Genomic DNA, 12,970 nt, shown 5'->3' with positions numbered 1-12,970 from the left:
AAGTTCATTTTTTAGGAAAAGTGTCACCGGGAAGCATTAGTTCCCCGATGTGTGTGTTTAACCCGTTTTACCTCTGGCTACTCGCTTTTTCCTCTCTTTCCTCTCCGCGGTCCTCCGCCTCGCCTTCCCGTGACGGGCGCAGAATGTCTCTTCTCTCCGCGCTCACTCGGGCCGCCGCGACAGCTACCTTTGATCTGATTAATTTTTCAGCGATCTGCCGCTTCCTGAATTCCCACTGACTTGACCCGCCGGCGCCTGTCCGTGGTGCTGAAACCAGCAGCGCCCGGCAGCCTGTGTGAGACCGCGCCGCTCGCCGCCGCCTGTCCCTTCCAGACACGTTACAGCTTCCAGTGTCCATTAAAGCCAAGAAAAAAGAAGAAACAAACTATTTTTTGTTGTTGTTGTTGCTGCTTCCGAGTAACCTTGCTCTGGGATTGAAATAAAAAATCAATTACAACTGAAAAACGTTTCCAAGCTCTATCGATTTTTAAATAATACTTAAATAAGTGTTAAATGCAGCATTGATTTCTCGCTACCACCATCACGGAAGGGCCGGAGCTTTTTTTTTTTTAAATGTTAATTTAAAACTTTGCAACCTATTTTGAGGGGGATATTCGGAAGGAAAGCAGAGGAATATTCTCGTCTCTGTGCGATTTGCGGGGAGGGATTTCCCAGCTGGATAGTTGAGACTCTCGCCGCGCCCGGGCTGCCCGCACTTCGAGCCGAAGTTCCCCGCAGTACAAATGGTAGTTTAACAAAAACCCAGAAGAGCAGCTCTGGTCGACAATGGACGCGTCTACCAACGGCCCCAGTTTCGGAATCGACTCCTTACTGTCTCACAGGCCCGGGAGTCCAATGCTTTCCAAAGGGGACAGCTTGATGGGGGAATGCAGGTCTCCGCTGGAGCTGAGCCCGCGGTCCGACCTCGGCAGCGGCTGCTCGTCGCCTCCTTCCCCGAGGCGGGAGTGCCTGGAGGAGGCTGTGCAGAGGCCGGGACACGCTCTGGGGCTGGACTCACACCTCCAGCGCGCCCAGATGTCGGCCGCCTCCCAGCCGCGGACAGTCACGTCCTCCTTCCTCATCAGGGACATCCTGGCGGACTGCAAGCCGCTGGCCGCCTGCGCGCCCTACTCCAGCAGCGGAGCGCCGGCCCCGGAGGCGGGGCGGCTGTCGGCCAAGATCGCGGACGACTTCATGGACAAGGTGGACAAAATTCACAGCAACTCTTCGTCGGACACCGAGTACAAAGGTAAAAATGCACGGCCAAAAACACGAGTTCTGTTCTTGATGATCACCTCCGGCGTTTCAGCCAGCGCGTTTCCGATGGAACAGATTGGTTTGTTAAAAGTTTTTTTTTTTTTACGTCTGTCAGTCCGGTGGGTTTCATTATTTCAGTACTCTGCTGCGTAGTTGATTCATATTTTTTAATAGAGGGGAAGCGGGAAATGACAGCAAAATGAGTAAGATTACTTTTGACAATAATTGCAAGCATTTCGATGTCGGCGATTGTAATTGTTCATTTCCAACCATAAATTTAAAAAGTGTGTGGGTGTAGATGTGAAGAGACACAGAGATGTTTTTAAATCGAGGAATATTGTCAGACAGCTCCGAGCAAAACGATTTCTTGACCCATAAAAAAAACTATAATTTTTAGCCACCCTTAGTAGTAAGAAAAACCACAACAAAGAAAGGACACAGGCTTTGGTGACAAAGAGTTTGAATAACTTTTGGAATCCTGACCCCCGAATCCGCTTGGTTAGAAACTGTTATTTAAGCAACATGACAAGCGTAACCCATAGTCAGAAAAAAAGAGAAAAACTATCAGGAAGGTTTACAAATACATCTTGAGATTTCGCGATTCCGTACGTATTTTGAATTTAACTATTATTCTCTCACGATGTTTCCATTATCGGCTTTAAAACGGGTACAAGACCCTAATGTTCTGTATATCGTGCGTAACTTAAATGTTTATGACTATCGTCTCAAGCAATTAACTTAGAAAATATGAATTCATTATTTAACCAAATTCAGTTGAGAACGAATTTGATGCCCTGGTAAAGAAGATGAGATTGTTTTTGTTAACAATGAGTCGATATGCTCAGAGGCGGAAAAAAAGGGTTTGGTTTTTCATGGCAATAACTGTTGCTTTTGTTACCTAGAAGTCGATTGAAAATAATAAATGGGGCTAGAAGGGAGTCGATCGGTTTTAAATAGGTTCATTTGTATCATCAAACGGCCTCTGAAAATCATCTGTTGATGTTTGGAACCGGGAGGAAGTCGGCGCGCAATGACAAGCTAGCCTCGGGAGACGCGCCTTCGCATTAGAAGTGTCTGGTTTTTTTTTCTAATCTTTCAAAAATCAAGACGTGGAAACTTGTCATCTTCATTGACAATTTAATGAGGCAGCAGTGTGAAACTGTAAAAGGATAGGGAAACAATAGCGTCGGTGAAAAAAAAATCACCCCGCCTTTCCAACGCCTCCTGTTGATCAAATCATTTGGCACGAAATTTATGAGAGAAAGAAAACCCAGACGAAATGTCAAGTGCATTTTAAGAGCACGCTTGGATTTAGTTAAAATATTACTACCACCATCACTATTACTAAGTGGGCTGAGATGACAATAATACTACAATTAAAGACGACAGTCTCATTTCAGGGTTTTTCGTAATTCACCTAAAATCACAGTCCTATGTCACCCTTTTGGACACATAAAAGGCACCTAGGGGAACATTAATCGAACGAAAATATTGAAGTGATAAGGAACAAACATGTATTCATCCCATTACAAAGACGTATGCTCTGAATTGCATGTGTGCGCTTCAGGACAGATTGTATCTAGTATCTCTAAAGCAGATCCAACATTAAACCCTTGTACCAGAAGCGTGCGAGCTTTGATTTCACGGATTCGGCTTCCTGATATTTCAGGGATTTGGTGCAATTTGTCCCTCTGCTAATCAGATTTGTAACACGGAGGGCTGGCCCTCTCCTAACCTGGTTCTCACTCCCGGCCCTCTGAAGTTTCTCCAGTCGTGCTTGAAAGGTTTCTATCCCTCGTGGCTCAATTAACCGGATTATTGTGCTCCTTGAGAGACGAATCAACTCGCATTCAAACTCACTCGCTCTCACGCGTCACTTTTTTTCCCCCCCCAAAAAAAACAGCAAAGAGAAACAAGGAGCAAAGGTTTTCGGATTAAAAAGGAAGGGAATGTGTACTATAGCGCCGTATGCCAGTTCCACTGCTCCGTATCAAATTGGATTCATGTCAAACTTCTGCAAATACTCTGAAAAAAAAATATTCTGAAAATTGCCCTTGATATTCGCAAAAACGCAAGGTTACACATTTATTCAACATCGGGTAGCAAATACACAGTAAATATTTCTAATCTTATATCATATATTATTTTATTCTATATTTTCTGACTAATTCTGCATTTAATCAGGTAACGAATTTGACATTTTCAAGCGTAATGAGATTATTTTAAGAAAATGTCTCTACCCTCTGATTATTTTTTAAAAAATCTACACATTTGGATCGGTTTGGCCATCGTTAAACTGCCCATTGCAGTAACTGTTACAAGTTAACCTCCTAGTGGGTTAGTTGACGGCGTGATCTGGAAGCAAAATCAATATTTGTCAATGCAGTGCACTTTTGAAAGTTTTTCTTTTATCTATTTATCTATTTTTAATGGATATGATTATCTGTTTTTTTTGGAATGTCAATAAAAGCAAACTATTTTTTTTCCCCAAATGAAACGCAATTCTTGTGCTGATAGTTTTAATTAAGTTATGGCCGCAAATGACACTTGATCGCACGGGCTGCCCAAATTACGCGCACAAACAAGTCCCTGGCTCTTCATGAATCGCACTTCACGTAAAATATCACACGGCTCCGGGCGAGGTGGTTATTTCAGGCTTACAATTTAGCTGTTCGGAGGTCTACTGGAGCAGCGGTTTGAAAGCAGCTTGTCCCCCCGGCCCTTGCGAAGCCTGTCCCTCTTGTGTGCCCGCAGTGAAGGAGGAAGGCGACAGGGAGATCAGCAGCAGCCGGGACAGCCCGCCCGTCCGGCTCAAGAAGCCCAGGAAGGCCCGGACCGCCTTCACCGACCACCAGCTGGCCCAGCTGGAGCGCAGCTTCGAGCGCCAGAAGTACCTGAGCGTGCAAGACCGCATGGAGCTGGCAGCGTCGCTGAACCTCACCGACACCCAGGTCAAAACCTGGTATCAGAACAGGAGGTAAGGAGCGCTCCGACACGGCTTAGCCCCGACAGCCGACAGACCCCCAAGGACAGCGACCGAGGCGTCGACGATGAAGCAGGAGAGCTACGGCTCTTGGACAACCCTTCTCTCCACAGAGCGCCTGACAGCCAGGGTTTCCCGAGGGTCCCGCGCAGTGCTAGCTCAGTTCACATCCACCGTGCGCTGATAAGGTAGCAGTGCTAGAATTGGCCACTTCCGGTTTATTCGGTCATGGACCTACAATCAGGGTCCTATATGGCACATTTGGACACATTAAGGACACCTAGGGGAACATTCATGTCACTAAAATATTTCAGCAAAAGGATATTTTTATTTTCCTTATTAGAAAGGTTACATGCCCTGGCTTGCACGTGTGAACAGATTCTAATATCTCTAAAGGAAATATTTACTTATTTTAGAAATAACAACCGAAATGAGAGACATTGCCTTCGTTAATTTTCGTATGATCGCTGCTGATAAGAAGAACAATCTGAAGGCGTGCGCCCATATTTACCGAAAAGCGTGCAAGCGATACAAATGTCGATTGATAATTAATACCTGGAGCGAGTAAGCTTTAGGAAGAATATTTTTATACCTTCACCTTTTAGATCTTGGTCATTAATTGACGGACCTGCAGGTCTGAGCATCCGGGACATTTACTAAGGACCTCAAGTGACGTAATCGCCCCCGACAGGCTCAGACGCACTCGAGACTGTAAAAAACACAAACTCAAGATCTGCGTTTTAACAGAATATTATGAAAGTAGAAACGCTCAAGGCCAAAGAAGCCACGAGATCTTACAGTCATAAAGAATTTAATCTGTTATTATTATAGCACATTTAACCTTGGATACTTTTGAATCGACTTTACCCACTGTACAAACATCGTGCCAACTTTAATGCATATAACTATGACATTGTTGCGTGATTACCGAACCCCCGAAAGATGAATAAATGAGTGTGTATGCAGATCATGAGCCGTTTTAATTCGCAATCCAGTCGACACCAACTGACTGTGGTGCGAAGGGAGGCCTTCTGCTCATAAAAGGGACAATAACTCTTACACGACCGCAAGATGAAACCCTCTCCGAGCTTTGGGACCGTTAAAACAGGTTCTTTCCTTCGAGCGTTTGTCGCAGATATCCTTCCATAAAGCGTGTGCGTCTGGTGCCTCAAACCATCGCCTCAGCAAAGCTGTCGAATAAAGTTTTCCTCCTCTTTGACGGCTGCCAGCTCGCACAGCCCGCACTAACTGGGTAATTTGAAACAACAAGGAGCGATTGAAAAGCTGGGAAGCGCCAGCTCGCTGTCCTGGACCGACTTCACAGCGCCGGCGGACAGTCAGAACGCCGAGTCTGCACTTACTTCAATAACTCTTATGATTTACTCCAACTCTTATTTTCAATTTTAAATTATCCGGCAGTTTCACAGCCTATATATATATACCTATCTGTGTGCGAGTGTGCGTAATACCACAACAATACAAGCAGATCCCAGCAGGAGGGCACACACTGACGACAGCTGTAAAACGGACAGCAGGTCGAAACGGCCTGGATTCGTGCGTGTGAGGACAGGCGAGAGGCGCTGTGTGTTCAACATGGTAACCGCTACCGCTCAGAGGTCATTAATTAAAACACGATAAGCTAGCGGTGAGAACAGTTTTAATCGCGCAAACGCTTCTGTTTTCCAATATTTCGTTTACAGGTGGCCCCTCCGCCAACTGCTTTTGCATTATCCTACAGGAAAACGAGGACAAGGCGGCGTCTGTCCAAGAAACAATGAGAATTTCACAGCCAGTCACTGTCAAAAATGTTACCTACCTACGGTAACAATCCAAACTCCTACAACACAATTTCATATCACACAGCAGTCGCCGTCAAACATGCTGGCTGCTTACGGCAACAATCCGAAACCTTAAAATACGATTTCATATCACAGAACACCTCGAGAAACAGCTCTGCTTTTGCAGACTCTTGACGGCAAGTCTACCGCATCGCGCTAAATTTACGTTTCCCCGAAAATATAAATAATTTCAAAAACAGATTCACCTACTAAAACTATATTTATCTGATTAAACGGCTGTAACATTAATGTAGCAAAACGACATGAAATAAATATAAAAGCATAACACATTTCAGCATGAATAATAAATACAAATTACTGCGTAGCGCATGAATAATTCAGTCTCCGTACTGTAATTACACAATTATTATAATTATGAATTATTTACCTGTGAGAATGGCTTTCAACTGTCTGGGATTATCTGACAAGAGGAGAAACACTTGATATGAATAAAGAACGAGAATGTGGCTATAGTTTTATTAAATAAACCATAGGAACAAACTCTTAGGAAGAGATACCGTCACTTTCTCACCGTATAATACTGGGCTATCCTTTCAAAAACCTCAACACTTTCAGAAGGTCTAATCAACAGTACCGGCGTGCTTAGAACCTACAGACTGAAAGTACTTTATTACAGGTTTATAAATTATTGCAATCTGGTCTGAAGTTTTTATCATGCTTAATGTGCGCTAAAAACTATTAGACTCATTCTTGTGTTACGAACCAACCTTTTCTCCTTTTCTCCACAAATTAATTCTTTCGATTTCAGTTCTAAAACCAAAACGAAACCGGAGTTCTTAATGCACATTAATTCAAGTTATTATGCAGAAGAATTAGATTTCGCTCTTTGAGTGCACCTGGGTTCAGTGGCAAAGGAAGGACCCCCCTACAAAATCGATTAATTATTGAAAATGTGGAACAACCCATCGTGAGCGTTGAATGGTTCGACTGAGGCTCAGTATTTGGATGAGACACAAAACGATGGTGCGGGTGTAGTCTGGGAAGCAGTTCAAAAACAGGAAAATGTCAACAAGAAGGCTGCCTCGGCTGAAAGAGCCATTGAATTTAGGGACAGTCTTCACAGATTCAAACGCCAAAACGCGCAACGTGTAAACGAAAACATCAAACGAGCTCATTCCTGCCGGTCTGGGGTGTAATTTTCGAAACCACGCAGGAGTGAATTATTGAGCGGTTAACTGGACGTGTTTTGAACCGTAGATTTCACACAGCTCCGGCTAGTTAAACATTCACCTTCTCATCTGGTTATTGTCTATGTACCGGTGAAGAAATACATGTTATTGCGGTGTATAAATAAATAAATAAAAAAAACAAACAAACAACATTTAGTAACTTTTTTTTTTTCCGTTGTGTTTTTTTTTCCCCCGCTCCTGGGAAAAGGACAAAATGGAAGAGGCAGACAGCAGTGGGACTCGAACTGCTAGCGGAAGCCGGGAATTACTCGGCCCTACAGAGGATGTTCCCTTCGCCCTACTTCTACCCGCAAAGCCTGGTCTCCAACCTCGACCCCGGGGCCGCGTTGTACCTCTACCGGGGACCCTCCGCGCCGCCCCCGGCCCTGCAGCGCCCCCTGGTCCCCCGGATTCTCCTTCACGGCCTGCAAGGAGGCAGCGAGCCGCCCCCGGCGCTGCCCCCTCTCTCCGGAGTGCTGCCCCGGGCCACGCAGCCGCGGTGAGCGGGCCCGGCGGGCTCGTCCAGCGCCGGCGGCTCCGAACCGGACCAGAACAAAACGAGCGAAAGCGTTGATTAGCGTGGCCCGCGATTAACACGATGAGCCGCAACGAAACGGACATGAACTGACGGATCTCCTACAACGCAAGCTGTAAATTCTCCTAGACTCTAGGCTCATGTAAAGAGTTAAGGTCGCCTCATTATTTATTTATTTTTAAAATGAGTTTTTTTTAAATACATCTTATAGGGGGGGCTACATTTACAGTTGAAACGAGTTCTGTTTTTACAGCGTTTAAAATATTTTCCACGCTAAACGATAGCCTTCTGCACTGGTAATATAACTACCAGCTAAATCATGGTGAGGATTTTCATTTGAGGCTTTAAGTTACATGACGTGATGACAACTAACCGGCTAATAATAATAATAATAATAATTTTGGTTACACTTAAGTATTCTTATTTTCACAACCTGTTATTCAGGATTTCGACACGACTTTGTAACTCAGTTTGAGAAACTTCACTGTACCTGCCATCTTAAAAGACAACAAGGATATAGAGTTACGACCCTACGATGTAAATTAAAAGATCATACCCGAATATGCTCTCGCTCTGTTAAAAATAAAATACAGTGTTGGGTTGATATCATATACTATATATAATGTTATAAATCATCGTGACCAAATGACCGAAGTAAAAATAAAATAATTGCATTTCAGTTTAGGAATCGCGTAGGTACATGGTTTGAGTATTACATGTTATATGGATTTTGTAGTATGTATCATTTTAATGAGATTTATATATTATCGACATTGCTTACTGTTTATTGAGTCATTTATACTTAATTTAAAATTAATTTGGCCATTTCTATGTCTTCATAACTTGCACAATTAGGCCAGAATGCCTTCTGTACGTTACAGTTGTGACGTAGAGCTGCGGGACTTGTTTTTAATTGAACTGAATGTCTATCAGTTAAGATGACTACATATAGCCTACTGCATGGGGTCACGATTCCTCTTTAGATCAGACATCTACGCCCAAAAGTAGTTTTAAAACATATTTTTTTCCATCTATTTTTAAAAAATGTTTTAACCCAAATAGTTATTTTGCTTCAGACTTAATTGAGAGAATCAAGATATTTTAGCTGTTTTCCAACATCACCTTGTTGGTATAAGCAGATAAACTCAGCACTTGCATTGTGCATTTGTGGTTCAATTGAATAGGAAATTCACATCTGTTCTATTATTCATAATTATTATTATTATTGATTATTATTATTATTATTATTATTATTATTATTATTATTATTATTGACAGCAGCGATCATGTAGAAAGTCACCAGCTAAAATAAGCAGTATTTCATCTCTTATGTTGTCCCTTTAAAATAGCCCACCGAGAAAACACAGCCACACTGTTCCACCCGGCATCTTCTGCTTCGAGCTGGAGACTGAAGGAGGCCGTCTTGAACCTAGGAGCTGGGTGTTACGATCTATCGCATCTAAAGGACTCGAACAGAATGTCGTCTCTTATTAAAACGTTAAGGGTCTTTGCACTGGAGGTAAATAGCGCAGTTTTTATTTAATGTGAAAACTGTGTAGCAACATTGTAAGTACTCTTTTTGGTGAAAATGTATATTTAAATTATTTATTTGTGAAACGGCTCATATTGTGAAGTGGTTCTCGTATTTCTGGATATTTTTACTTTCCGCTTCCCCTCTTCCGACCAGCTCCTTATTTTTTTTTTCTCGCTCCGGTCGTGCAGTTCATGCCAGAAAGGGGGGAAATTTGGAATTAAAGAGAATTACTTTTTTAAATGTACAAATAAAAATTCTTACAAACGGAAACGGCGTGTATTTGAATGGGGGCATTTTTAAACGTAGATTTAAAAAACGGAGAACTTTGAGCAGACGAACACAGTAGTATGGCTTAACGTACAGTCTGACAAAGACTGATTTATGATCCATTTACTAATTTATTTAAAGAAACTGGAAAAACAGGTAATCGGCCTTAGGCGCCTCTGCTAAGAGCCCGTTTTGGGACGAAGTTAGCTCGCCTATTCCTGCCCTGGGTATTAGGGAGTGCGTTTCCACAACCTGAAATGACTCATGAAGAGACAATTGCAACGCGTATCTTACAATAAAAACCTGATACCTTGGGGTTATTCTACCCGAAATGTGGGGAAAATTGTGAAACCTAGGTTCCCAGAAAAATATATTTTTTAAATTATGACGTTGTAGTCTATGCCAACCATTCTATTGCCTCATGGGTTGTATTTAAGAGTTAACAAACATAAATATATATAATTATATGTGCATTTGTCTGCGATAGTGGCAATAATCACTCGGACCGCTTGGCAAAAGTGATTAAACCAACACGCTTATATAATGGACTCGTACTTCTGCACAATAGTTAAACGTCAGCCCTGTCTTGGATCAGTAAAATGGGTGGTTGTTTACAGAGGATACTTGCAAACGAAATAAACCACTCATATAAACTCAATAAACCAACTTGAACGCATTGTCGCTTTTCAGTTTTTAGAGTCTCATAGAAGGCATCACTCCCATCCATTCTGAAACGAAGGAGGTAGACACCTCCAGGGTCTCATATCAGTATTGTCACTTGACGATTTTTTTTTCTATCCTGAAAACTCTGCCTTTAACGCGCTGTCCTGCGTCGAGATGCAATCTAATTTCAGCACAGCCGCGACCGGCTGCGAGGTGACTTTCACCTGGCTTCCGTCTTCCAGTTCAATTTAGTCTTGCCGCAAAAAGGACAGGAATTGGGTAACGAGAACAGCAGGAAAAGCCAGCGTTGTACCCACAGGCAAGAATTCAAGACTGGAAAAACCTTTTCCTGAGCTGGAACAACGCTCCTACCACGTGACAAGAGTTAGGTCTGTTGTCACCGGCGGCTGCACGTCTTTAACGACATCAATAATATATACAGCATGTTATATCCCTTAAACCATAGCCTATACTTTGTGTCCACTTTAGAGTGGACCGCAGTGGGCGATGCAGGATAAAGTTGAGGCATCATCCGAGCACCAGAATTCCTTAATATAAAGAATGAAACACCATTGTCGGTTAAATCTCAAAATTGTGTTCCGCTGGGGTTTTGATTGAAGAGAAATACTATTTTTTCTCAGAAATGAATAATTTAAACCCCAAACATACAGACGTACTTATAGATATTACTATATAGTGTTATAATGACAACTTAATGAGTTACAAGAGTTCAACCAAGCAAGTACCAGTTGAACAGTAATTTTAACATTCTGAAATTAACGAGCACAGGGGTTTAGAATAAACCGGAACTTCTGCTTTAACAAAATAAAATACAATTTAAGATGACATCACATTTTAGGAAGCTAAACCAATGCGATAGCATTTTTTTTTGTCCGAGAAATATATTCAGCAAGCGTCGTACCATGTGCAATTAAGATAATAAACAGGGATTAAAAAAACTCGTCATAATCGAATTAGGAAACACGGAATCTGTTTTAGAAGCAGAAAATGTTTAAATCATTTTTAATAGTTCTGTCAAACACTCTCTTCACCTACTGCACTATTTGGTTAGTGGCGTTCATTTAATTTGTCAAACAAAAAAAAAGTTAATAAGCGGGCCCGGTTTTGAGAGGAAAGAAAACATTAAATTCCAGTAACCTTTCAAATTTTATAATTTATATGAAAATGCTTGCAAGTTTACCGAAAGCTTTGAGGCAAACTGTGGAATATGCGGTGTTTCACAAATTTCAGAAAGCAGGCATAATTATTTCGATTCTAAAAAGTCAAACTACTCAGCTGGGTATTAATACCGGTGGAAATTCGCTTGTTTAATCATATTACAAACATTTTTTTGAAGAACATACCTGATATTTTTAGCAATGCTACTATCACCATTGTGTCGTTGTGTTTCTGGGGAAGAAAACTCGCTGACTTCATATTAGGTGCACAAAAGATCACTTTGATGCGTCTCAGCTTGGTTTATTATGTGTGAATTTGTTGTTTGGGATTCAAGCCAGGAGAAAAGCTGACCAACACCTCAAAGTTGACTTGACTGAGAAAATAACATACGTTGCAAAACCAAATTTATAAAATATTTTAAAAAATAAGTTCAAATGACAAATTACTCGTTAATCTTGCTTTTTTTTCTACAGGTTTCAGCTGAAATTATTTAAGTCTTTTTACGCGACAGTGTAATTAATCTGAACCTGTGAAGCTCGGAAGTGAATAGTTACGTGAACTCCCCTGGCCTATCAATGAACGAATATACATTTTCGCTCCGTAATAGTATATTTGCGACCTGGTGCTCTAAATGCGCCCGCGGCATTGAGTTTTAACTAACGACACACCGCTTCAGTTAGTGAATAAGGCAGGCATCGACGCTTCGCTTTTAAAAACAGAAATTATATTGTGTCGATTTTTTTTCCCCCATAAACAATAAGTCGATGAAATATTAATGGATCTCTCTAAGTGTGTAATTGTTTAAGTGCCCTAAATGATCCCATTTGGAAATGGATTGTTTCCACCTTTTTTTTTTTAAAGGAGTGCGGGCTGTCTGGTCTTTGCCAAGCGCCTCCAACAGCTGGTGACCGAGCGAGTCTGACTGCGGCCCGGATCAGCGGAGGGGACAGCTGGTCAGCGGGGCGGGCGAACTCGCCCCCTCCCTCCGCTGCCCGGCCTGGCTAAACTCTCCGAAATATCAGCTCTTTCTACCTGGGGCTCGGGGAGTCCGGGCTGACAAGGGGTGGAGGAAAAAGGGAGTTTCTAACGTTAGACAAAAGACTTTAATGGCTTTTAATCGGAAGTCGATAAATGGAGATGATCACCCTGACCCTGACGCCGCATCCTTCGCGTAACACCTGGTGTTCACGCCTGTGCGCTCTCCCCGGTACAGCGAGGAACCAGCCGGGGCACCACGCGAAATTGTGGGTCGTCTTCAAAGAGCCTGCGACTTAAAATTAAAATAAAACGCGTCTGCAGTTAGTCGGCATTCCCGTCGTGGCACCCCAGAAAACAAATACACGAACCCAGGCCGGACGATGTCGGAATAAGACCAGACGGGCAATAAACTGTCGACGAAAATAGTTACCTGCACGTACAGTACATATGAATCGGTGTAAACTATACGCGTCAACATTTAAATATCCCTGCCCCGGAAGATTTGTTGAAAGGTCGCTAAGATTTCAGGTTTTTCCTTTTTAAAAA

At 42.5% G+C, this 12,970-nt stretch overlaps 1 protein-coding gene across 1 annotated transcript; it reads left to right on the top strand.

Moving 5' to 3' along the window:
- barhl1a (BarH like homeobox 1a) lies at positions 1 to 9,607 on the top strand. The gene is made up of 3 exons (XM_088940440.1): positions 1 to 1,249; positions 4,012 to 4,234; positions 7,477 to 9,607. Exons 1-3 carry the CDS (start codon positions 787 to 789, stop codon positions 7,769 to 7,771), a joined length of 981 nt encoding a protein of 326 aa, XP_088796566.1. The 5' UTR covers positions 1 to 786; the 3' UTR covers positions 7,772 to 9,607.
- The last annotated feature ends 3,363 nt before the right edge of the window (positions 9,608 to 12,970 follow it).

Source organism: Atractosteus spatula, chromosome 23 (assembly GCF_055471065.1).
Source record: "Atractosteus spatula isolate fAtrSpa1 chromosome 23, fAtrSpa1.hap1, whole genome shotgun sequence".
NCBI classification, from domain to species: Eukaryota; Metazoa; Chordata; class Actinopteri; order Semionotiformes; family Lepisosteidae; genus Atractosteus; species Atractosteus spatula.
This window is presented reverse-complemented; position numbering and strand designations above follow the sequence as displayed.